The 26,154-nt window shown below is 41.8% G+C and overlaps 1 protein-coding gene across 1 annotated transcript in view; it reads right to left on the reverse strand.

Annotated features, from left to right (window-relative positions):
- Window positions 1-26,154, reverse strand: part of slc2a9l2 (solute carrier family 2 member 9, like 2) — a 73,118-nt gene that overhangs the window by 3,029 nt on the left and 43,935 nt on the right. The window contains exons 9-11 of the mRNA XM_061687425.1: window positions 21,968-22,069; window positions 19,277-19,352; window positions 1,857-1,984 (exon numbers count right to left, since the gene is read on the reverse strand). Of these exons, the coding sequence (XP_061543409.1) occupies window positions 1,857-1,984; window positions 19,277-19,352; window positions 21,968-22,069 (306 nt within the window). The remainder of the gene's footprint in view (window positions 1-1,856; window positions 1,985-19,276; window positions 19,353-21,967; window positions 22,070-26,154) is intronic.

A 26,154-nucleotide genomic window follows, 5' to 3' on the forward strand; every position in this document is an offset into this window, starting at 1 on the left:
GCATGTGCGAGGGGTTTTATAGATTTGCTGAGTCCCAGTGGAAGCCTACTGAAGGACAGCGCCTGTGGTGCATGAAAGACATAACCGTAAACATAATGACGGGAGTATCACTGCAAATATCCAGACTAGGATGTTTAGGGCTTTTATGGATTATTGCGTTTCTGTCACATCCTCAGAGTCTGATAATTGGGAGACAAACAGTTGCTGAGAATCACAGTTATGGATCATAGTTTATATAGTACAATACAGTAATTAGGAACACGTACACAAATACCTACAGTATATTGTCACAGATCATGAGTATGATGGGTAAGTATTCCACATTCATCCAAAATACTCGTCACACTTGTTTATACAGCTACATTTTAATTGTGTCGGTAATGAGGCTGTAAAACGATTAAATTATTTGTCCGAGTTCAGTGCATGATGTTCAAATTAAACTACTACTGTTCATCTGTTTGAAATAAATATACACATATAATATATATAATATAATATATATACACTGAATGATTTAAATATCATGTATTCATGAGGATATGTTTGCCCCCCAAAAATTAATAATAATAATAATAATAGATGCCTGGCCATAGATGATCACATTGTATTCTGTTGGACAGCCTATGATTGTTTACGAACTTTGTACATGAACATGAAAGTAAGTTGTTTACAGGTCAATCAAGTTCCAATTGATAATAATTCATTAAGAGTTACGGTATTTATAACTAAAGTTTGTTAAAAACAAAACAGTCTTGCAGTCAACATTCCTGCTCAAGTGTGTTTGAATTTTATCAGTGTTCTCTTAACGGAACGAAAGTGTTGGAGTTGAAGAAGCAATTCATGGTCCTTGTTAGGATATGGAATATTTTGTGAACACAAAATGGGAACATTTTACACCCGTGAATCTTGGGAACTGACTCAGAATTCAACATTCATTCTTATGAGAATTAAAAACCCAGATTGCAACGACAAGAAAAGACAAGGCAGCAAGGTGAGGTTCACTCCACAGTGTATTGTTTTACTATAAACAGCAAGTACAATAATAGTTGAATTAATTATTTGACCAGTCCAGGGTGTACCCCGCCTCTCGCCCAGAGTCAGCTGGGATAGGATCCAGCACTCCCGCGACCCTGAAGTTAAGCGGTATGGAAAATGGATGGATGGATTATTGGTTGTACTTCAAGAGAATGAACAATGAACTAACAATGAACTAAAAGGTGTGTGGAACTATCGCAATTGACTTAATATACTTTAATTAATGTTTCAGCCTGTGATTGGCTGGGAACCAGTTCAGGGTGTACCCCGCCTCCCGCCCGAAGATAGCAGGGATAGGCTCCAGCACGCCCGTGACCCTAGTGAGGATAAGCAGTACAGAAAATGGATGGATGGATGGATAATGTTTCAGCTAAAAGTTCCAATTCCAAAAATATCACACAACAACAACAACAACAACATTTATAGATGTTGGAACTCGGTGCACACATTATAAGGCGCCCCGTCCATTTTGGAGAAAATGTAAGACTTTTAAGTGCGCCTTATGGTCGTGAAAATACAGTAAATCATGCCAACTTTTTTGACCCAGTCCTCTAAAAGAATCGGAATCAAAATGAGGAACCAGAATCGGGAATGGAATCGCTCAAAGTCAAACGATGCCCAACCCTAGTATTGCTGTAGTCAAGATAATGTTAGGAACACATTCCCAATATCTATTATAGTATAATTTTAGGATAGTATAATTTTCATTAAGCAGCACCTGCACACTATAATAACTGTTTTTTGTTGTTTTTTTAAATTTTTTTTTTTTTTTTTTTTACCAAGAATGGACCTGTACACACAATGGTGAAGGGGTGCCTTACCTGTATAAAGGGAAAGAAGAGGCCCACTGCAAAGTTGGACAGCCAGTTCACGATGCCTGCAATCATGAACGCGGCAGGCCTGTAGGATTGTTCAAACAGTTCACCAGTCAAGATAAATGGGATGCCTCCTAACAAAGAAGAAAATAACGTCATCAGTTATCAACTGAGCGACAGTTGATCTAGTGCTATGAGACTACATGAAAGGGAAAGTGACAATTACGTTCTCTTCCAATTCGGTGAACTGCTTGTGAGTGCAAACAAGGGACAGACTCATGATCACAGAGTCTCTGGGGTCTTTTTCTTGTTTATAACAGACCTGCTTTGGCGCAAGCACTGCCACTAAATGCTAGGTAGCAGTTAGGGGCAGTTCTTAGAAGAACAAGGCAATTTTAAGCAATTTTAAGATATTAAGTTAGAGGGGACAAGGGGACGAGGGGTGAAAACCACAGAAGAACAATAGTTAGATAGTTTAGATATTTGAACACAAGTAACATTACAACAGTAATTTGTAGATTGGGAATGGGGGGAGGGGAGACACCCGGTGAGAACATGCAACTAACCAAGAGAAGCAGATAAGAAACGACAGAAAAAGGCAGGACAGGATGTGGGAAAATGAGCCAGTGCTACTGCCGAGGGGTGCAGTGGGATTCTTTTTTAGTGTCCTAACACCTGTAAGGACCTGTGAGTTAATATGTTACTATAACCTGTGTTGTTATTAGTGATCCCAGCACAAGTAATTAAAGTCTATCGGGATTTTATCGAGTTTATTAGTGAATGAACACCATATCACATGCATGTTAGTCAACTGGTATACGGAGTTGCTGAGCTACATCGAGGAAGGGTGTGCCCGGCCGCCTCCACACCCACAAATGGGTGCAGCAGGGGACCCATCCAGGGGGACGCCACCGACCCCCCAGGACCCAGTGAGGTCCAGAGCCCGACCGAAGCGCCCCGACCAGTCCCAAAGGGAAGGGCACGGGCACCGGACCGCCGCCCCCCCACACCCAACCCCCACCCAGCGAGCCCCACCACTGCCACTGCCCCCATCACCCCCTGAAAGTATGGAGACCCCAACCACCAACAGGGCCCAATGTAGGAGCCAGCAGCCACCCAAAAAACGGTCATAGCCGCCAACGCGAGCCCAAGTTAAGAGCCCGTCGAAACCACTTACTGCTGTTAAGCAGAGAGCAACAGTGATTAGCGGAGCTAAGAAGGCAAAACCAGAATTCGATACTTGTTTTAACCCACAGTAATTCAGTCAGTTTTTAACCCACCTGGAAATGAGCATATCCGTGCTCACAAGTGTTACGTGAAATTATTATTTTTTTTTCGAGGTGAACGTTCTCAGAAAATTACACAGAGAACGCTTAGTCATTCTGTCACAAGGTGACATACTGTACACACAGGTGGAGTCAATCGACATCAACCACATACTGTAACTCAGCCCTCAAGCCCCCCAAAACAGTCAATTTGGCTATTCCTCCATTACTGCAAAACAATCACTCGGAAGGCATTTTCCCTTTGGCATTGGATTTTAATTAGGCCAACATGAAACCTGTTCTTCTTCATTTCCACCAGTATGTGAACATATTGGACTTGATACCAACACCAACATCAGAATCAGAATATCAGAATCATCTTTATTTGCCAAGCCATCAGAGGGGCTTTCAAGTTAGACCCCCACCACCCCCAGCTAGGCTGCTCAGACCACCTCTTTGTTATGTTAATTTCCTCAGAGTATTGCCTGGAAAAAGGCCCCACAAACCGTACACAATCAGGTGTCTTGTATCACTTTCTAAAAAAAAAAACATCGTCTGAGTCCGTATCAATAGTCTTAAAGGTCCGGTACTCTTCAATAATACACAAGCTCAAAATAAAGCATCCACCCTGGTCGCCATCTTGTCTGACCTCCATCTAGTTGCCAGCGTTCAAGGAGTACAAAACAGCCCGTGACGTCAGTGACGGCGCCGACGGCCATTTAGGTAAATGGCCTATTTTGAGTTCAAAACGGAAAATTTCGCTGAAAGGCGACTGATTTGCATGTATGTAGAAAATCTATCACATAGCAATCCATGGAAACGGGAAATATTGCTGGCCGACCTGCTGATGGGCTTTTGGATTGTTGAATAAAAAGAACAGCCCTGGAGCTCCAGGTAGCAACAACCACAATGGTGTTAAATACGGCCAAAGGTATTGCTTAAAATCCTGTGACAACAAGGCTAAGGGTATCAGGGTGAGTATTTTAAAGAAGAGTGTTTGTGGAGTGCACACAGAGCCTGAAGTCACTCTGGAATTGGAATTAGCGACACCTCAGAGGTGACCTTCACTATTAATGCCTATAAATTTTCAGAGTGAAGTAGGATGGACAAAGACAAAATAGCAATTAATCTCTTGTGAAAGACTGATCAAACAAAATGTTTGAAAAGATAAATGGCAGAGGAACGACAAATAACATTTGTAGAGAAATTATAATTATATAAATGCATATTTTTACATTGCTTATGCACATTTTTTATGCAATAAAACATGAATCATTTCTTGTAAACACAATTTACACAGAGAGTATAGTTCCGTTCAAAGACCTACATATTTGTCACCTGCAAAATCAATTCGTGAACAGCTTTGTCTGTGGTATTCATGTACTATATTTGGTGAATTTTAGAATTAACCTGTTCCTCCACACAGGAATTTAAGACGCCACACGAGCAGAACAAATTTGAAAATAACAAATTTGATTAGATCTGACAGATATAGATGTTTGAAAATGTTCAATGCAAGGAATTTCCATTTTGGCAAATGTGCAATCGAGATCAAATTAGACTTGAACAATATTACTTTTTTCTATTCATGCTGCTTTAAGGTCCAGGAAGTCCAGACCTCTTTCCGTTTTTCATTTATGTGCATAAGTGCATGGCCAGACCAATGTTTGTTGCCTGTGTAACAACTATTTACATTTTGAGTAGAGGTGAAAATACACAGATATTTTAATCATGTGTGTATGTAACTCAAGAAAATAGATATTCAGAATCCTTTTTATTTGCCAAGTATGTCCAAAAAACACACAAGGAATTTGGAGACTAATTCCCAGGAACTTGAAGGTCTCGACGGTTGACACGAGGCAGCTGGACAGCGTGAGGAGCAGCTGTGGCGAAAGATGCCTCCTGAAGTCCACGATCATCTCTACAGTCTTGAGCGTGTTCAGCTCCAGGTTGTGTCGGCCGCATCACAGCTCCAGCCCCTCCGTTTCCTGTCGATATGCAGACATGTCACCGTCCTTAATGAGGCCGATGACAGTGGTGTCATCTGCAAACTACAGGAGTTTGACAGCCGGGTGAGTTGAGGTGCAGTCGTACGTGTAGAGAGAGAAGAGCAGAGGAGAGAGGACACAACCTTGGGGTGCCACAGTGCTGATGCTGCGTGTGGATGAGGTGGTCTCTCCCAGCCTCACCTGCTGTGTCCTCCCCATCAGGAAGCTGTAAATCCACTGGCAGATGGCAGGCGAGACGCTGAGCTGGAGAAGCTTGGAGGAAAGGAGTTTAGGGATGATGATGGTTCCTCGCGTAGGTCCGCTGTCGAGGTGATCTATGATGGTGATGAAGTGCAGTCCCATGTTGACTGCATCATCCGCAGACCTGTTTGCTAGGTAGGCAAACTGCAGGGGTCCAGCAGAGGACATGTGACGTTCTTGAGATGGTCCAGCACAAGACGTTCAAAGGACTTCATGACCACAGATGTCAGGGCGACGGGCCTGTAGTCATTCCAATTTGAATGTGAATGGAAAGTAAAAAGTTACCATTACCTGTGTGCAGGGGTGTAGCACCTGATTCTGGGCTGCCTACAAAGATTATTTGTCAACAAGGGGGGTGTTGAATTTTGGAATTTGGCACGGTTGTCCCCTTTTTGCCCCAGTTCAACACCCATGTCTGTGTGTACGATAAATTTACATTATCCCACTTGAAGTCAGGTGGATTTTGTTCCACCCTAATCACTGCAACACGCTGATTAGGTGTAAAAATGCATTGATCTTTTTTATTTATTTATTTATTTATTTTTAATCAACAGAAGAAAAGATTATGTCTGACTAGTACGTGCAATTATGGGAATTAAACCCTCTCAACGTTAGCTGTTGAAAGTGGTTATATTTTGCCCTGGCTATGAACATCCTGAAACTCTATCAAGAAATAAAAAAACAAAACAAAACAAAAAATACTTTCCACCTGATGAAAACAGGTAGAGGTAAAAAACAACAACATCTCTTCTCAGAACAAAACACAATCTTTCTGCTGTGTTGTGAAAAATCCTTCACATAAGGTCATATGAAGGAGCCAACTCATTTTCATAGTTTCATGCAAATGCAGTGAATAATATTGATAATATAAGCAGTGATGCTCTTTTATCCCCACGCACAAAAAAAAACACCTCTTGCTGATGATGTAGACTGGCGTGGAATTGATCTCAAAAGGACAGTATCTTAAATGCACATCTGCAAGTTAATCTAAGGTACCAAAGAATATTTTTTTTCCTTAAGAGGGCAGGAAAACAGCAGAAAATCTTGAAAAATAACTCAAATGTTTCCTTCTTTAAATTTAAATTTTAGATAAATGAAATCAAAAAGGGTATGAAAATGCACAAATAATACTATGGGACAAGAATATCTTTAGGACAAACCTGGCACTGAATCAGAGCTCTGACTCTCAGGGAATGCCATTTATTGTATGTTTAAACAGTCGAGGGACATTATTAAATTATTATGAAAATCTGCAGATGAACAGGATGGTGATGTGTTAAATTGTACTAGAATGATGGATGACATGGGGGCACTGGAACAAATCCACCCAGCCATCTACAGTATATCGATTATCGTCACGAAGGTCATGGGTGTGTTGGAGCCTATCCCAGGGGACTACTGATGAGCCGGAGGGTAAACCTGGACTTGTCGCCAACCAATTGCAGGGCACATCCTGTATCAAGGCGGCATGGTGAGCAACTAGTTTAACATCTGCCTCACAGTTCTGAGGACCTGGGTTCAAATCCAGCCTCGCCTGTGTGGAATTTGCATGTGGTCCCCGTGCCTGTGTGGGTTTACTCCTGTTTCCCCCCACATCCCAAAAACATGCATGGTAGGTTGATTGAAGACTCTAAATTGCTGGTAGGTGTAAATGTGAGTGCAAATGGTTGTCTGTTTATATGTGCCCTGGAATTGGCTGGTGACCAGTTCAGGGTGTAACCGCTTCTCGCCCGGAGTCAGCTGGGATAGGCTCCAGCACGCCCACGACCCAAGTGAAGATAAGCAGTACGGAAAATGAATGAATGAATGAATACCGTATCAACAAACAAGCCTTCAAACCCAGATTCACACAATTTACGTCTTAAATTAACCTACCATGTATGTTTTTGGAATTTGGGAGGAAACCAGAGTACCTGGAGAAAACCCATGCAAGCACAGGGAGAATGCAAACTCCAGGAGGCCGGAGCCTGGATTTGAACCCCCAACCTCAGAACTGTGAGGCGGACGTGCCACCCACTGCAACACAGATATATTAAATGTGTGAATGAGCCTTTTGGTGTAATGTAAAGATGATATACACTTTTAAAATAGGACAAATGTGAACTGATTATTAGAGCTACCGACCACACGCACACCCGACCGAGGTGGGTAGGAACACGTTACATTTACTCGGTCACATTTACTCAAGTAACATTTTGGATAAATTGTACTTGTCAGAGTACCATATTTTCACGACCATGAGGCGTACTTAAAAGTCTTAAATTTCCTCCAAAATGGACAGGGCAACTTATAATGCGGTGCGCCTTATGTGTGCACTGAGTTCCAACATCTATAAATGTTGTTGTGTGATGAGCGCTCCGCTTGACTTTTTTTTTTTTTTTTTAGCATTTCCTGCCGACACGCTGCTGACACAGAGGAAAAGCGGACGTGGCTGAGGGCAGGGGAAGGGTGCGTGAAGGAGGACGCGAAAGCCACGCCCCCAGTAGGTATATAGCGCCGGGGTGTGCATTGTGGAAAACATCATCGGTTTGGCTAAAGACCCACGAAAATGGCGCCTACAAAGAGACACACTTACGAAGCACAGTTTAAGCTGCAAGCTGTCAGTTACGCGGAGAAACATGGGAATCGAGCAGCCGCGAGAGAATTCAAGATCAACAAATCCATGGTTCACGAGTAGAGGAAGGAGGTAAACAAGCTTCACCAAGTCAAGAAGACGAAGCTGAGTTTCCGCGGAAAAAAAAGAAAAACAAAACGCGGAAACAAGGCGAGGTGGCACGAGTTGGAAGAACAGCCGGGAGAAGCGTCTCAAGTCACCATTTGACTTAGTGCAAGTGAGGAAGCTTGCCATCATTCCGGGAGGCTTGACGAAGGAACTCCCAACCGCTGGACATCCGTGTAAACAGGGCGTTCAAAGTGAAGTTGCGAGCAGCGTGGAAGCGATGGATGACAGATGGCGAACACGGTGTTACTAAGACTTGGAGGCAGCAACGGGCAAGTTACGCCACAATCTGTGAATGGATTGTGGATGCTTGGGCTAAGGTGTCTGCTTGCACTGTTGTTGGAGCTTTCGTAAAAGCCGGCATCAATTCTGAGGAGCCGCACGGCAACGAGACTGACGCGCACCTGGCGTGTTTGATTGAAAACTAGCCCGGCTGTTTATTTCGGATACAGAAGATGAGGACTTTGATGGATTTGTGGATGAGGATTGATAAAAAAAATAACGTGAGTACATTATTAAATACTTCAATAAAGTACAACCGAACTCACTGTTTACATTGTTAAATACTTCAATAAAGTACAACCGAACTCAGTTTTGCTCCCGCTACCTTTTTAAAAACATTGTTTTAGCGTGTATGCATGCTACCGTATGTTTTAAGTTAGCGTATGTTTTGCCATGCCTGCGCCCAATAATATGGCGGGTGCGCCTTATGTATCTGTTAAATACAGAAATAGACTGAGACTGCGCCTTTTAATACGGTGCGCCCTATGGTCTTGAAAATACGGTAGTTTGGATGCACCATACTTTTTATTCATTCATTCATCTTCCGTACTGCTTCTCCTCACTAGGGTTGCGGGCGTGCTGGAGCCTATCGTAGCTGACTCCAGGCGAGAGGCGGGTACACCCTGAACTGGTCGCCAGGCTATCGCAGGGCACATATAAACAAACAACCAGTCGCACTCACATTCACACCTACAGGCAATTTAGAGTATTCAATTAACCTACCATGCATGTTTTTGGGATGTGTGAGGAAACCGGAGTGCCTGGAGAAAACATGCGAACTCCACAGAGGTGAGGCCGGATTTGAACCCCGGTCCTCAGAACTGTGAAGCAGACGTGCTAACCAGTCGACAACCGTGCCGCCCCGTACTTTTGGCTTTTACTTAAGTATTTATGTTAAGAAGAATCGATACTTTGACTCCGTTACAATGATCAACATTCCGCTTGCTACTTTTATTCATCCATTATCAAAGGTGGGTAGATTAGCCAAATATTGTACTCAAGAGTACTGTTACTTTAGAATAATATAACTCAAGTAAAAGTAAAAAGTAGTCATCCAAATATTTACTTGAGTAAGGGTAAGAAAGTACTCAGTGAAAAAAACTACTCAAGTAAAGAGTAACTTGTGAGTCACTTCTGATAATTAGATTTTTTTAATCAGAGCATGAACATCAAATAAAATAATAAAAAAAATAATATATGGGATTCGACACACACCTGCCACTATTTCAATTCTTAACTGCCCGAAATCCAACAACACATACATCGGGCGCTACAGAAACATTATTTGCTTTATTCACTTAAAATGACTTCAATTAAGTAGCTGCTTGCTGAACAGACTTAGTGATTGTGTGTGCGTGTGCGACACCACAGGGATAGTGTTAATTTTGCCATACCCACTGCCAAAACAATAGAAACATCTACAACTTACCACAAGGTGCTTTCTCAAGTTAAAAGTGGGCTGAAATATCCAAGTTTGGGCAGTCACAATTGAAGAGCTGCATGACAAACGGAGTAAAAGTATCGATCCTTCACATAAATACTCAAGTAAAATTAAAAAGTATGGTGCATTTATAGTACTCTGACAAGTACAGTTCATGGGAAATGTTATTTGAGTAAATGTAACGGAGTAAATGTAGCGCGTTACTGCCCACCCCTGTCCATTATTGTGTGCGCAGTCTATTCTTAGACTTCATCTTCGACTTCCACATTGGGCGCCGTTGCGCCAATACAACTTGATCACTAGTCATTTGACTCCAATTCACCAATCAGATGGTTCAAGGCAGTCACATGACCGCAAAAAAAGCCTTCACGCGCCAATCAAAATGACTCATTTTGGGGGGGAAAAAAACAACAACAGCCGTGCGAGTGTTTACAGACAGCTTTATGATGCAACAGCTTTATGATGCAGATGATAATTATAATGATGTAGTCTTGTATCTACCCAAACGTGGATTTTTCAGACACACTTCTAACTTGAGAAAACATATTGGAGTAAATTGCAGATTTTTCTATCGTTGTTTCGGCAGTCCATATGGCAACATTAGCCCTATTTTATGGTCATAAGTCACTGTAAAACATCCATCTTTTGGGGTATGTGCCATGCTGCAATCTTAATCTCTCTCTCTCTGCACGCAACACACACAAACACACACACACACACACACACACACAGATGCGCACACACACGCAAACGCGCACACACACACACAAACACAAAATCAGTCTGGTCAACTTCATTCAGTCATTTAAGTGAATAAATCAAATACTGTTTCTGTAGGGCCCAATGCATGTGTTGTTGGTTTCTGGGCTTTTAAAAATTAAAATGGTGGCAGGTGTGTGTGGACTCCAATATACAGTATATATTTTTTAGTTGACGTTCATGCTCTGATATATATATATATTTTTAATCAGAAGTTACTCACCAGTTACTCAGTTCTTGAGTATTTCTTTTACTGAGGACTTTCTCTTACTCAAGAAAATATTTGGAGGACTACCTTTTACTTTTACTTGAGTCATATTATTCCAAAGTAACAGTAACTCTTACTTGAGTACAATCTTTGGCTTACTTGAGTACAATCTTTGGCTACTCTACCCACCTCTGACACACACATACAGATTTACACACACACACGCACACATTAAATGCACAGTACAAAGTATGCATCATTCATTGCTTGAGGGATGACATAAATATCTTCCCTATAGGATCGATTGTAGTCACTGGTTCCTAATGTTCAAATATGATAGCTAGCCGTTTTTGTCTAATTCATATTGATTGTTTTCTGGTTAATCTGACCAAAATGCAGAGGGAAGCGTAAACCAATCCTGGATGAACTGATTATGTTTAAAACCATTATCATTAGGCATTTTATCCATTTTATCCAAGCTGTTACTCGCTTGGATACAATGCTGCATTATGGCATTCGGTACCTTGAGTCAACCTCTTCCATATACAGTATACTCAGGCAGGCATTTACAGATTTCCACACCGTCACAAATTATCTGTCATCATTCAGCCATGTTAATGGAAGCAGACCACAAACCCATTATTATTTTAAATCCTAGGTAAAACTCTCTTCTCTAATGGTTCCCCAATTTACTAATGTCCCTGAGCCACAAAAGCCAGAGAGTTACTCATCAACACTTAACAGCCCTTCGCTCGCACACGCACGCACGCATGCAGACACACACACACACACACACACACACCATGGAAAATAACACTATTTTTTGTCATTTCTACCCATGTTGCTGCTTTACCATGCACTGCTGTAACACTTGAATTGCCATTCTGGGGATTATTTTATCTTGTCCTAGTAATGCTAAACAAATTTGATGAATTTTACCATCATTATGAAAAATTGTGCTACATGAAAAGTTTAATCTCATATGGAACGGAATGCAATGTGTACTTTTGTGATTTCTGTAAAGATGTTTACCAGAATGGTATTTTTACACCAGCCCCCTACTGTACACAAATGAAAGATGTTTTTGCTCTCACTAACTATACAGAGGCAAATAAATAATATTTGCCTTTTATGTGAAAATGAAAATGAAAAACAAAATGCCTGAAAGTCAGCAAAAAATGACAGCATGGAAAAAGATCATGCTGCAGGTGTACAGAAAGCATTAATGTCTGCTCAGTTTGGATGCCCTTAAATGTATTGAGAATGAACAGAAAACCCCCTGGTGGGCTATGTTTGTTTCTTCCTCACTGCTCGTGTATCAGGCTCTTACACAATAAGAGCTTTATTTGATGAGAAACATTATATACTGTATAAAATATTGCATCAAATTGTGTTGCAACAACAATCCTCTTTTGAGCTTCATCTGTTAGACAGATGGCCTCAAGTTCTTCGGCAAAATATCTTCATAAACTTGTGAGTTCATTTTTCCATTAATGATAGCAAGCTGTCCAGGCCCTGAGTTGACAACACACGCCCATACCACGATGCTCCCTCCACTATGTATTATAGTCGGGATAAGGTTGTGATGTTGGCGTACTGTGCCATTTTTCCACAATTGGCGTAATGGTGTTCCTCCCAAACAATTTTATTTCAGTTTCTTCAGCCTTCGTCACATATCGGCTGGACTACTGCAACTGAGTCCTGTTCAGGCTCACCAGCAACACCCTGGACAGGCTCCAGTAGGTCCAAAACTCAGCTGCTAGGGACATCGCCTGCACCAAGCCCTGGCAGCACATCACTCCCACACTGATCCATCTTCACTGGCTCCCGGTCAAGTCTTGCATCACTTACAAAATTCTGCTCCTGACCTAAAAATCCTTCCATGCACTCGCCCACCAGTACCTGTCAGATATTAGTTTATGCAGACTGTTTAGTGGGGCAGCCGTGGCCCAATGGTTAAGATCATCGCCTTCCACCGTGGAGATGAGGTTCAAGACCCGACCATCCACCAACATCCCACGGCCGAGGTGTCCTTGAGCAAGACACCAATACCCTGTACTGCTCCCCAGGTGCTAAAGTTGCCCCCTGCTCCAGTGTGTTCCACTAACAAGTGTGTGTGTTCACTGTGATGGGTAAAATGCAGAGAACAAATTTCGTGGGCATGCATGCATGTTCATGACAATAAAGATGATTCTTCTTCTTCTTTATTCTTGTGTCTTAGATGAGGATCAGACCACATTTTATGACCAATTTATGCAGAAATTTAACAAATTCCAACTGGTTCACATACTTCCAGTTGGAAGTGTCCTTCATATTGTACATATGTGTATATACAGTAACCCTGTGAGTCAAAAAAAGCCACTTTTCTCTGGTTTGACAATGACTATGTGTGTGTGCTACAGCCAGAAAATGGGGGTAAGGAAATTGCATTGTGGTACAGCATAAACTATACCCATGCCCTAAAACTTGAAGTATGAACTCTAAACCATTTTTTTCCTGCTGTCACCATAGAGACAGGTGAACAAACGACTAGCTCTGAGGGTCCCAGTTACAGCCCCCAGCAGTGAGAGGACCCAATTAACTTCTTCAAACTGGATTCTCAACCACAGTCACAAGGGAACACTAACAGCTGAATGAAGCACACTTCATCAAGCTGCAAGGAATAAATACTGTGGACTAAAACATACTTCCAAACTTTTTAATGACATTTCTTTAATCATTCTTATACATTTTGAGGTTTATAGGTATAGGTTTGTTAAATTTTGTTCAGTGACTACTGAACCTCCAAAGTCAAACACCCAAAATGTCCTATGTTTGGACCCAAATGGAGCTCTACAATAATACAAGTCTTCAACATACTGTATGCCATGAGAAAAAAAACGCCTTTATATGAACGCTTCTTAACACTGTTTGCATATTCAGCCTTGGTTTAAAACAAAACAAAACAAAACAAAAACAACGGTTTAAGTGTCAAGTGCTTTATAGTCATCTCCTTTATCTGGCAAAATGGGTGACCAAATTCATCATCCCATCACCTATGTGTGTCATTTGACAACTTCATCAATGCACAGTTATGAATGGAGAAGAAAAAATGCATGTCAGGTGACATGACAAAGGTGACGTATAGTAATAGTTTCAAGAGTTGTATTTTTCACTAGTATGCTGATAAAAAAAGGAGGGTGATAAAGTAACAAGTTACAGACTTGCATGGGCTCAGCCTTGTTGCATTTGAACAATAATCAGTTCATCCATCCATAAAAGGTCAGAGGACAAAGATTTTTAAAAAAATCTTGATAACTCTAGAACCCCTTTACAAACAATATCTGCTATTTCGAAGTGATTATATAGCAGATATACAGCTGTTAAATCGATATGATGCAAAATGCACCTTCTGCTTTTTGCATCCAAGCGCCTTCCGGTCTTCGGCTCGATTTTGGCGTGTGACGTAACACGAGCCAAACAGCCTGTTCAGTCGCCGTTGTGTGCTATTGTTCCATGCTGTTGTTCCCGCCCTTGTATATTTGTTGTCGTATGATTTAGCGATTTCACAATGGGTTATTGTGTGGCATTTGGTTGTACAAATGGTTCAGGCAGTAGCAAGAGTTCTTTTTGGCTTTCCAAGTGAAAAAGGAATACGTGACAGGTGGATAGGGAAAGTCAATCGACGGGAAGAAACGTGGTCAGTTATGGGTGCCGAGCAAGCATTCGAAACTCTGTGCTGATCACTTCGAACCGGCATGTTGTGAGAAAGACTTAGCAGAAAGCATTGGATACACAGCTGAAATCAGCTGGCAACTATTTTTCCTACGGCCATCGGGACCTCAACCGCCAGAAAGAGAACTAAATCTCGCGGCTGCCATGGTGCCGCGGCGAAGCGGCGCAGACAAGAGGTGAGGATTTTCTTGTACATACCTACGACTCTATTATGGTTACTATGCACTGGCGAGTAAGAAAAAAAAGCTATTATTTCAAGCCATGACTGTATAAAAAGACATGCTTTTGACATACCGTCGCATCGAGCCAGTGGCCACTCTCTTTTTGTTGTACAGCTGCTACTTGGCTGCTTGTCGTCATCACTGTCAGGTTTCGACCTTCCCGATCGTCTCAAACGTGTACGGTTTGACGATGGCAAGTTCAGTTGTGTGCTCCGATACATCGAAATCCTCCTCCTGCTCATATTCTAACACGTTGCTTGCCATTGCGTATGGAGTGTAGCGCGCTGTGTTTGTCAATTGCAATGTCACTTCTGGTAGCCCTTGTGGTGGATAGAGTAACCACACCCCGGTGTCTTGAGCTTCGGGTATGTTCGGGGAGGGCTCAATATGCGTCATTAAAACCTTGTTTTTAGCTAAACTATGGTTGAAAACTTGCTGGAAGTTACGTGCACGTATTAGATAACATATAAACAATGTAAATATGAATTTTAACTGACCCCATAACATTTTTGTCATCTGACCTTTAATTATCTTCCACTTATCCGAGGTTCAACACCACCATCCCTGAACTCCTCTCCTCCAAGGTTCTCCAGCTCAGCGTTTTGTCTGCCATCTGCCAGTGGGTTTACAGCTTCCTGACTGGCAGCAGGTGAGGCTGGGTGACACCACCTCATCTACACGCACCACCAGCACCGGGGCAACCCAAGGTTGTGTCCTCTCTCTGCTGCGCCTCTCTCTCTACACAAATGACTGCAACTCAATGCACCCGGCTGTCAAACTCCTGAAGTTTGCAGATGACACCACAGTAATCAGCCTCATCAAAGACAGTGACAAGTCTGCGTATCTATAGGAAGAGGAGCGGCTAGAGCTGAGGTGCGCCCGACACAACTTGGAGCTGAACACGCTCAAGACGGTAGAGATGATCGTGGACTTCAGGAGGCATCCTTCACCACAGCTGCCTCTCACTTTGTCCAACTGCCCTGTGTCAACCGTCGAGACCTTCAGGTTCCTGGGAATTATAGTTTCTCAGGATCTGAAGTGGGAGATCAACATCAACTCCATCCTCAAAAAGGCCCAACATAGGATGTACTTCCTGCGGCTTATGAGGAAGCACGGCCTGCCACAGGAGCTGTTGAGGCAGTTCTACACAGTAGTCATCTAATCAGAATCAGAATCATCTTTATTTGCCAAGTATGTCCAAAACACACAAGGAATTTGTCTCCGGTAGTTGGAGCCGCTCTAGTACAACAAACAGTCAATTTACAGAACACTTTGGGGACATAAAGACATTGACAAAAAACAATTGTGCAAAAAGATGCAGAGTCCTCTAGCACTTAGAGCAGTTCGAACGACTAATATTGCAATAGTCCGGTGCAATGACCATTGTGCAAAGGGCGCTGAGACTTCAAGGAGTGTATGCGGTTTAAAGTGACGAGTATAATCAGTCCTGTGCTCTTCTATCACAGTCTGGTTTGGTGCTGCCACAAAGAAGGACAAAATAAGACTGCAACGGACTGCTAGGACTGCCAAAAAGATTATCGGTACCCACCTATCCACTCTTGAGGACTTGTACACTGCCAGAACTAAGACAAGGGCATGCAAAATCCTCTTGGACTCTCCACATCCTGGTCAACACCTATTCCAGCTCCTTCCCCTCAGGTAGGTGCTATCGAACAATGCAAATAAAACAAGCAGAAATTCCAATAGCTTCTTCCCTCTTGCCATCGACCTCTTAAAAGGTCGATTTACAATTTCATTGTAACATGCTGCCAATTTTGCACCTCTCTGTCGAGACACTTCTACATTAGTCGTGCACCCGCTGTTTTATCACGCTGCACTATTTGCATACTGTTGTTGATTACCATTGGCCGGTTATGTGTTTGAGAACTCTCTGCACCACTTGCACAATTGTCACTGTATCAGATCATTGCACTATTAGCCACTTTAAATTGCTCTAAATACACGTTGCTCAATGACTCTTCATACTTGTTTTATTTTCTAAATGTATATTTTATCAGTGACTATTTTTTTATTTTTGATGCTGCTACAAAAAAGGACAAACTCCGACTGCAACGGAAAATCAAAACTGCTGAAAAGATTGTCGGTACCCCCCTACCCACCCTTAAGGACTTGGACGCTGCCAGAACTAAAACAAGAGCATGCAAAATCCTATTTGACCCTCCACATCCTGGTCACCACCTCTTCCAGCTCCTTCCCTCAGTTAGGCGCTACCGATCAATGCAAACTAAAACAAGCAGACATTCCAACAGCTTCTTCCCTCTTGCCATCAACTTCTTAAACAGCTAACCTATAATTCCATTGCAACATGCTGCCAATTTTGTCTTGAGTTTGTTGTCACATCTCTGTCGGGCAAATTATACATTACTCGTGCACTCACTGTAATAGTCTCGCCACGCTGCACTATTTGCATATCTGTTGTTGACGAATACTGGCCACTCGTGTGCCTGAATAGCATCTGTAACATTTGCGCATTGTCTCAGATTATCACACTACTAGTCACTTTAAACTGCACGTTTCCTGAAATCTCTGCACCCTTTGCAAAATGGTCATTACACCGGACAATTGTTCTATTTGTCATTTCAAACTGCTCTAATTGCTAGAGGACTGCATCTTTTTGTACATTGTCAAAGAAAAAAAAAGAATGTACCGGCATCACCATATTATTGGTAACCTTTTATTGCTCAGTGACTGTGTTTTTTATGTCTTTATGTCTCAAATGTATTCTCTGTCAATTGACTATCTGTTGTCGTACTAGAGCGGCTCCAACTACCAGAGACAAATTCCTTGTGTGTTTTTGACATACTTGGCAAATAAAGATGATTCTGATTCAGATTCTGATTCTGATTCTGGTTTTCCGGAATGGAAAAGGCCTCCTTTCAGGAAAAGTTCATCAATGATTGGTTTTCGGAAAAGGAACATGAAAATGTGCCCCCGAGTTACTGTGCCCACCACTATAAAACTTTTTCCATTGTCTCTGATGGAAAGTGCACTACAGACAGTACCATCCAGTCGCTTACTTGCTTTTTGGCAAAACAGTTGTTAGTGGCCACACTTCCCATGGAAGGAGACAGTCTTTAGCGGAGAGATGTCAGGACATTGTTGAAAGCAGATACTGTACATTAATAGGCGATGACGCAAAACTCGTCCTCTGTTTAGAAAGGGCCTTTCTAGTTCGACAAAGATGGATTCTTTCACAGCTCTCTCTACATAGCATCCTCCCTATCCAGAATCTGGACATTGTTGTCCTCAAAGGAATGTCCCGTCTTTTGAGATGAAAATGAACTGCTGACTCTGCAAACTCCACACCTGAGCCCAGATTCAAACCGAGAACCTCTTGTTTGTGGAGGCAGATGTACTAGGCGATATTCTTGTAACGCTCCAATTTACATGCATTTTCAATTTAAACTTCAGTCAACCGATGTCCTTCTCTGCAATGCTACTCAAGAAAATATGCATATTTTTCTGGAATTGTTTGGTTGAACTTGTTTGACTTTTAGTAATCCACTGTACTCACTTATGGATATATGCAGTATTTTAATAATTTCAGCAACAACCAAACCAATCGAGCCCTGGGGAAAAGGAGCGCTTATAGCTCAGGTGACCTTTTGGTGCAAAAGTAATCATGCAACTTTACACTCTGTAGACTGCAATAAGTACACTTGTGGGAGATGCAGAAAGGAGACTGAGTGGATGTGCCAGATATGCGCCAACAGATCAGACTGCTGAAACACTGGTCACTTCCACCCCCACCCCCAACCCCACCCACAAACACACACACATACAGACACACAAACGCACACACACCACCACCTCTTCACTACCAGATATTTTTATTTATTTAAATATATATTTTCATATTAGTAATAGTAGTTTTTATTTCTTATATTTTATATGCTCTTTTTACCTTGCCTTATCACAACAATAAATGTTTTGAATCTTTGAAACTTTCAATCAATTGTTACTACACTCATTGCCGTAATGCTCTCCGGCACCTCTCCCGCACTTCCAGTATCTTCCCCTTCTGTCTCTTACACTTTTCTGGACTGTAATTGCTTGGAGTTGCTTAATGTTAAATTCATTTTAACAAGTTGATATTCATATTTCTGAGTTGCCATGAGCAAACCATGGAATATGTAGGCTACAGCACTGCACGTCACTGATTAGGTGCTCTTTAACCTTTCCTCCTGTCACCCATTCTGCACACAATTACTGAATACCTTATCCACAGGGGGAGAAAAGCTTTTACGGTGGCTAATTAACCCATACTGGAAATCTAATCTCCCAGGTTGATTCCATGTTATTTATGAACGTATAACAAAATCAGGCAGCAAATCTCCCCAGTAAGGATTAATGTCAAACAAGCTGCAAATGCAGAGCAGCACGGAATGCTAAATTATGATCAAAGAAGGGTTCAGGTGAAATGGACGACAGCTATTTCTTTCCTTTTATATCTTTGTGTTACTGGATGATTTCAGTAATATATATATAAATTTTAATCAAATAATTTAAAAGTAAGTAGAGGTGAGATTATAAAACAAGAGTATTACCTGGTCCGGAGCAGAAGGAAGCAATTACTGCCAGTATGCAGACATAACTGAGGTAAGGCATCCATGACACACTGTCCTAGGTCGAGAAAAGGAAGGTGGTGTCACTGTGAGCATTTAATTTGGCATCTTAAAGTCCTTGTGCATGCACAGTACATATAACTTTACCTTTCCATTTATCATCACGCAGTACATACACCTTTACCTTTCAATTTTTCATTTCCGCTACTGCTTAAACATGACAAATTTGCTGATATTTGACCACTGCTCTGAATACCTGCAACTTTGCGCCAGCATATGAATCACTTTTAAAGGGTAGGCCTACAAGCTGAAATACTTAAACATTTAAAATATCCAATCTGGATAATGTGGTGGTACATATTATTTAAAAAAACAACAACACTTTTTATTACATCCTTCATTATTTTATTAAGTCTTTAGTTGTGTATTATGGAGTTACTGACATTGTATTGATTAACTCGCTTGATTTTCATGCATTCAGATGGGTTCAGGTCCCACACAGTGATGGTATGAATGTGAGTGTGAATGGTTGTCTGTATCTATGCTATATAGTCCAGGGTGTAGTCCGCCTATCACCCAAAGTCAGCTGGGATAAACTTCAGCCCATTACATCCATGAACAGGATTAGCGGTAGGCTTTAGAAAATGGATAGATTTCTTTACACGGTGTATACACCCAAACTTGTGCAAACTAATTTAAGTCGAATTTACGGAGTCACAGCTCAGCACAACATAGCAAACTCAAGACGATGCTAATAGACATTTTTTTCTTAAGTTTGAATGAATGCTCATCTACAAGCTATGAATTTAATTACGGTGTTCTCCAAGGTTCAATTTTAGGCCCAGTTTCTTTTAATTTGTCTATGCTCCCACTTAGTGATGTCATCAGGAGACACGGTATAAATTTCCACAGTTATGCTGATGATACACAGCTCTACATTGCAATGTCTCCTGATGACACAGGGCCAATTGATGACATTTTTGACTGTATATGAGACATAAAGTCATGAATGACTGAAAACCCATTGCAGGTCAACCAGGAAAAAGTACTAAGTACTGGTCACCGGTCCTGAAGCACAAAGAGAATAATTTTTAAAAAAAATAAGAAACACTAACATTAAATAATAATAATAATAACAATAATAATGTCGGCACGGTGAACGACTGGTTAGCACATATGCCTCACAGTTCTGGGGACCGGGGTTCAAATCCTGGCCCCGCTTGTGTTTGAGTTTGCATGTTCTCCCCGTGCCTGGATGGGTTTTCTCTGGGCACTCCGGTTTCCTCCCACATTCCAAAAACATGCGTGGTAGGTTGATTGAAGACTCTAAATTACCCGTAGGTGTGAATGTGGGTGCGAATGGTTGTTTGTTTCTATGTGCCCTACGATTGGCTGGCGACCAGTTCAGGGTGTACTCCGCCTCCCATCCGAAGATAGCTGGGATAGGCTCCAGCAGCCTGCGACCCTAGTGAGGATAAGTGGTATAGAAAATGGATGGATGGATAATCATAATGATAATAATAATATTAAAGTTAAAAATATGGGTGTGGTCTTTGACTCAACTTTAACCTTTGAACACCACATCAAACATTGCAGCAAGAACGGCTTTTATCATCTGAAAAACATAGCCAAAGGACGTCCATTTCTTTCAAAGCCAAGACAGAGACACTAATTCATGCTTTTATCACTTGCAAAATTTATTATTGCAATGCTCATCTCTCTGGCCTTCCTAAAAATAATATTTTACCACCGCAGCTACTCTAGAACTCAGCTGCACGAGTGCTGACAAAGACCAGAGAGAGTGCACAAGACACCAATTTTAAAGTTTCTGCACAGGTTATCAGTGTGCTTCAGGAGTGATTTTAAAATTCTTCTACAGGTTTTTAAAGCTCTGAATGGTCTTACTCCAGTTTATGTATTAGATGTGCTTTTAAATTATGAGCCATCCAGAACTATGAGGTCTTCAAATTGAGGTCTAAAGTAAGAACAAAAACTCAAGGTGAAGCATCCTTTCATTAGCATGCTCCACACTTGGCTTGGTAAGATCTGAGAGCAGTGACATTTTTAAAGGCAAACTTAAAATATTTTTTTTTTTTGTAATCCTAGCATTTGATGAAATCGTATTCATCTTATTAATGGAGAACATCCAAACTCAATACAGGCGTGGCAAGATTTGAACCCGGGTCCTCAGAACTGTGAGGCAGACTTGCTAACAAGTCGTACACCGTGCCGCCTATTTCACTTTTAATTGTTTTGAAATCAGAACAAACTCACCGTATAATTTTTTTCCAACTATCTAGCTATCGCTATATCTTTCATGTTGGTTTACAAGTACATCTTTTTTCATCAACTTGGTCCTTTCTTACAGAAAGTACAGCTTGTGCATACAGTATGTTGATTAGTTTGCACAATGTTTTTGGGGCACCAGGACAGCAGTTGTTATTTTATTTATTCACAGTGTTAATGTACCATCGATCTATCCATCCATTTTTTGAGCCACTTATCCTCACAAGGGTCACGGGCGTGCTGGAGCCCATCCCAGCTACCATCGGACAGGAGGCGGGGTACACCCTGAACTGGTTGCCAGCCAATCGCAGGGCAGTTATTGTAGCACATAACAGACTACTCGGACAACATGACATGGGGAGGAGGTCAGTTAAAACAGAATCTTACTTGAAAATTGAGGAACACTGTGAGTAGGCTGAAGAACACTGCCATGGCGCTGAAGCCAAATATGAGTAGAGGTTTTCGCCCGATTCGCTCTATTACTAAACCCTGGAAAGACAAAGACGGCACTGTATTAAAAGCATTTCTAAGTAAAAAAAAAATTAGATGGTAAATTCATTTTCTAGGCTGTTAGAATGTAAGAACTTAACCCTCCTGCATCTAGAATTATATGTGTTTTAAAAGCCAAAAGGATTTTTAAAATATAGGATGTTAGATCTCTACCACACCACAGTACCATTATATGGTCAAGCCGTCCAGTACCGTCCTAGATAATGTCATTAATGCTGTTGTGGCTTCACTAGCATTTGAAAAAGTGAATGTTGACAAAAGTAGTTAATCATAGATTTGTATGTATGTGAGTAATCGCTCAGACAAACTGCAAATTGATCTATAAAAAAACATCATCTATTAAAGTGCAACACAAAGTCTTTTAAAGAGATGAAAACAGACAATTAAAATAGCAGGATCGATACAAAAACCCACCATTCCTATCCCCATATATAAATAAAACACACCAATACACACACACACACGCACTCACACACACACACACACAGAACCTATTGACTAGTTAGTATAGAGACATGGCAAGGTACTGAGGATCTAAGTGAGGAACAACAACCTGTGGGAGACATCCACACCAAGAGGTGCCACAGCCCGCATCCACAGAGGATGCTACCACAGAGACCACCGTGACCAGGGTAGACCGGGATAAACTCTCAACATTATGCAGGCCCCGGGTAAAGTGCAGGATGACATCCCCGTGGGCAGATCAAAGAGGCCTCCCAGCATGGAGGCTCCCATGAGGAGACACTGGAGTTAAACTTAAAAAGTCTCAAAGACAACATGACAGGATAAAAATAAATAAAATACAATAAAAAAACTGAAGGACAATAAGAAATACAATAAAATAGGATACAAAAACATAATGAATAGATAAATGAATAAATAAGTATTAAATACATCTAAATAAATAATTTTAAAAATCTGGTAAATGCTAAACCAAAGAGTACGTGAGTAGCATGAAATAATTGTATTATATTTATATTTAATAAATGAAACACATTTCCAGGTATTTATATTGACACAAATGGTATCAATGAATATGGCTGATTATGCAAGATGTACCATATCAACTCAACTTCCTGTTGTAGCGATTATGAATGAAATAAGAATTGTGCTTAATTTAGAAGGAAACGATGAGTTAGAAGCGGCGCCTGCATCACTTCCAGGTTATCGTAATTTTAAATTACAGTATTATAAATCAAGATATTTGATATATATGAGGGTCACCATGTCATATTTTTACAAGTTTAACGAGGCGAAATGACGACAAACCTTTTTAATCAGTCTCTTATCGGAAGGTGGCTACACTTTAGAAACTTTTGAGTTCTAGAACCCAAACACACACACAATCAATGCAAGTGGTGAATCTTATAGAAAATTGAATAATAAAAAGGGGTTTCTACAGGAGAAAACACAGACAAACAAAACAAACAAGGTACAGACTTTCATTGGCAAAGGAAGGGATTTGTGACGTGAGATGAGGAGAATGGGCGTGTAGTGAATGCGTATAGCTGAGGACTCCTGTTCTCGTTAATATAAATCCAAATATGCACTAATCCGTACTTTTAGTAGACCGCAATGTTGGACTTAAGAGTCTGGAACACGTTTGAGGCAGGCGAGTCAGGCTCCCGAGTGTTCGGCCGGTCCGCACCGGGAACAGGTGGATTTGACGGAAGGGAGCAAGGAAAAAAAGGAGGAAAAGCAGGAGGCCAACGAGTTCCCAGGCAGGACGTCTCTCGGGTGTCACTGTGACCTTCCCTCGAACTGAGCTCGGGCCCCCAAACAGGGTAGCTCGTAGCGCTTGCAGGATGCTCTGCAGCCGGGGATCATCCGGTGAGGTGGGCGTCCTGCCTGGCCCGGTCGTCGGCGAGTTGGTCGGGGTGAGACCAAAGCAAAACTTCTATACCAAAACTCCAAAAACTTCTCTTTGGTCCCAGCTCTGGACCCTTTTATGGCCGGAGCGGGACAAAAAGGTGGGGTTTTACCCCTCTCCTTTTGTACCACCTTCACGAACACAGAGGGGCTCGACTGCCTTTTGGCGTCATTTTTCCATTTTAGGATTATTTTGTGTCTTAATACCAGTGGAAAAAAATATGAATTATTGGATTTAAGATAACGAGACCATTTCCTCACCCTGCATTGTTCCAAGCTCATCCTCTTTCATACCTGTAATGAATGTTTCAAATGTTGTGTGGTGTGGAGGACATTGCTATTTTCCATGTGACATTTATGGTGTGGGGTGGAACATTTCATCTGGTTCAGTTAACAACATATTCAACGTTAGACATTCAAGTTTGCAGCAATACAGTCACTAGTGGCGTTCATGTAAAGTTCTTAAAATATTAAATCCCAGTCGAGTCACAGACTGTCTTATGAACCGATGTCTGTAGTGTCGCTCCGTCACCCGTGGGTGTCGCTGTTGCCTGCTCCGACTCCCAAGTGGTGGTACTCAACAGAGTGGAGACGCCTTTGTTGGTGCGCTCCTTCGACTGGCGGGGAGTTAATTAACTTAGCGTCCGGGGGCGAACTCGGCAGCCTTGGGTCTCCGCTTTGAAGCGCCAGGCAGCCGTGATTCAATTACCGTCGGCATGGCAAAGCAAATGCCTGTGTCTTGTTTTGATGGTGTTTTATGGCGTTTATTCGTTTAGAGTCTGCGTGTGACGTTGCGTCTCGACAGCCTCTCTCGTCTACCTCGGCGGGGAGCGGCCGTAGTGCGAGGCAGGGGTGTCGGGTGGGATTTTTGCGTGGCATGTCCGCTTGTACACATTTTCAGTGTTTTTAATGTACTGTATGTACCTTCCATTGCATTGGGGGCACTAATGGTGTAGTGGTTACATGCTGCTGCCTTTCATGCAGAAGACGTGGGTTCTTTTCCTGGCCAGCGCCACAATACCCAGCCACCTGTGGTCCCAAGCCCGGATTTTAAAAACAAATGGCCGGGTTCTGTCAGGAAGGGCAGCTAGCATAAAAACTGCCAAACAAATCAGACTAGTGACTCACTGTCAAGCCGAAAGTCACAAGAAAAACCTTTCCTTACATTGCCATGTCAATACATTCCGTGCTTATTTAATCAAGATATTATTTAGTTTTTCATCCTACAGTCACACTCAGTCAAAAATTATTAGAGCACTTTGTTTCTTCAATTTCTTGTTCATTTTAATGCCTAGTACCACAAAAGGTATATTACCTGAAGAATACATTGAACACGACAAAGCATAGCTGATTTCATAATACTTAGTCCTTTTTGACATGCTTATGAGGAATTGTATTCCCAGTGAATTTGGTAGCCATCAAGAAAACGATTAAAAACGGCTCGATACCAGAGCTCTTGAGTTAAACTATTATGAGCTTTTTTTGTTGCCATCATTATATGTGTCCAAACAAATGTACCTTTAGTTGTGCCAGGCAAATGAACAAAACACTCAAGAAACAATGGTGGTCTAATATTTTTTTTTTTTTTCGTGACTGTACTGGATTTTTATGTTACTTTTAATATGCACTTTCAAGGGAAGCCCACTGACCAAGTGGTTAGCACGTCTGCCTCACAGTTCTGAGGTTTGGGTTTCGACTCGTCTTCGACCTTCCAGTGTGGTGTTCGCAAGTTTGGGTACTCTGATTTTCTTTCCCATGGTAAAAAATGGTAAATGGACTGCACTTATATAGTGCTTTATCTACACCATCACAGTGCCCAAAGCGCTTTACAAAGCCTCACATTCACCCACTTATACACACATTCATACACCAATGGGTGACTGCTGCCATGCAAGGTGCTGCCAGGCCCACTGGCAGCAAATTAGGGTTCAGTGTCTTGCCCAAGGACACTACGACATGCGGACAGTCGTAGCCGGGATTCGAACGAGTTACCCTTTGGTCACTGGACGACCTGCTCTACCGACTGAGCCACAGACGCCCACAAAACAACTATGTTAGGTTAATTGTAGACTGTTTATAGGTGTGAATGTGGATGTGAATGGTCAATGTCTGCACAAGTTTACTGTATGTGCTCTGCGATTAGCTGGCGACTAGTCCTTGGCTGTATCCTGCCTCTTGACCAAAGTCATCTGGGA

Source organism: Phycodurus eques, chromosome 10 (assembly GCF_024500275.1).
Source record: "Phycodurus eques isolate BA_2022a chromosome 10, UOR_Pequ_1.1, whole genome shotgun sequence".
NCBI lineage: Eukaryota > Metazoa > Chordata > Actinopteri > Syngnathiformes > Syngnathidae > Phycodurus > Phycodurus eques.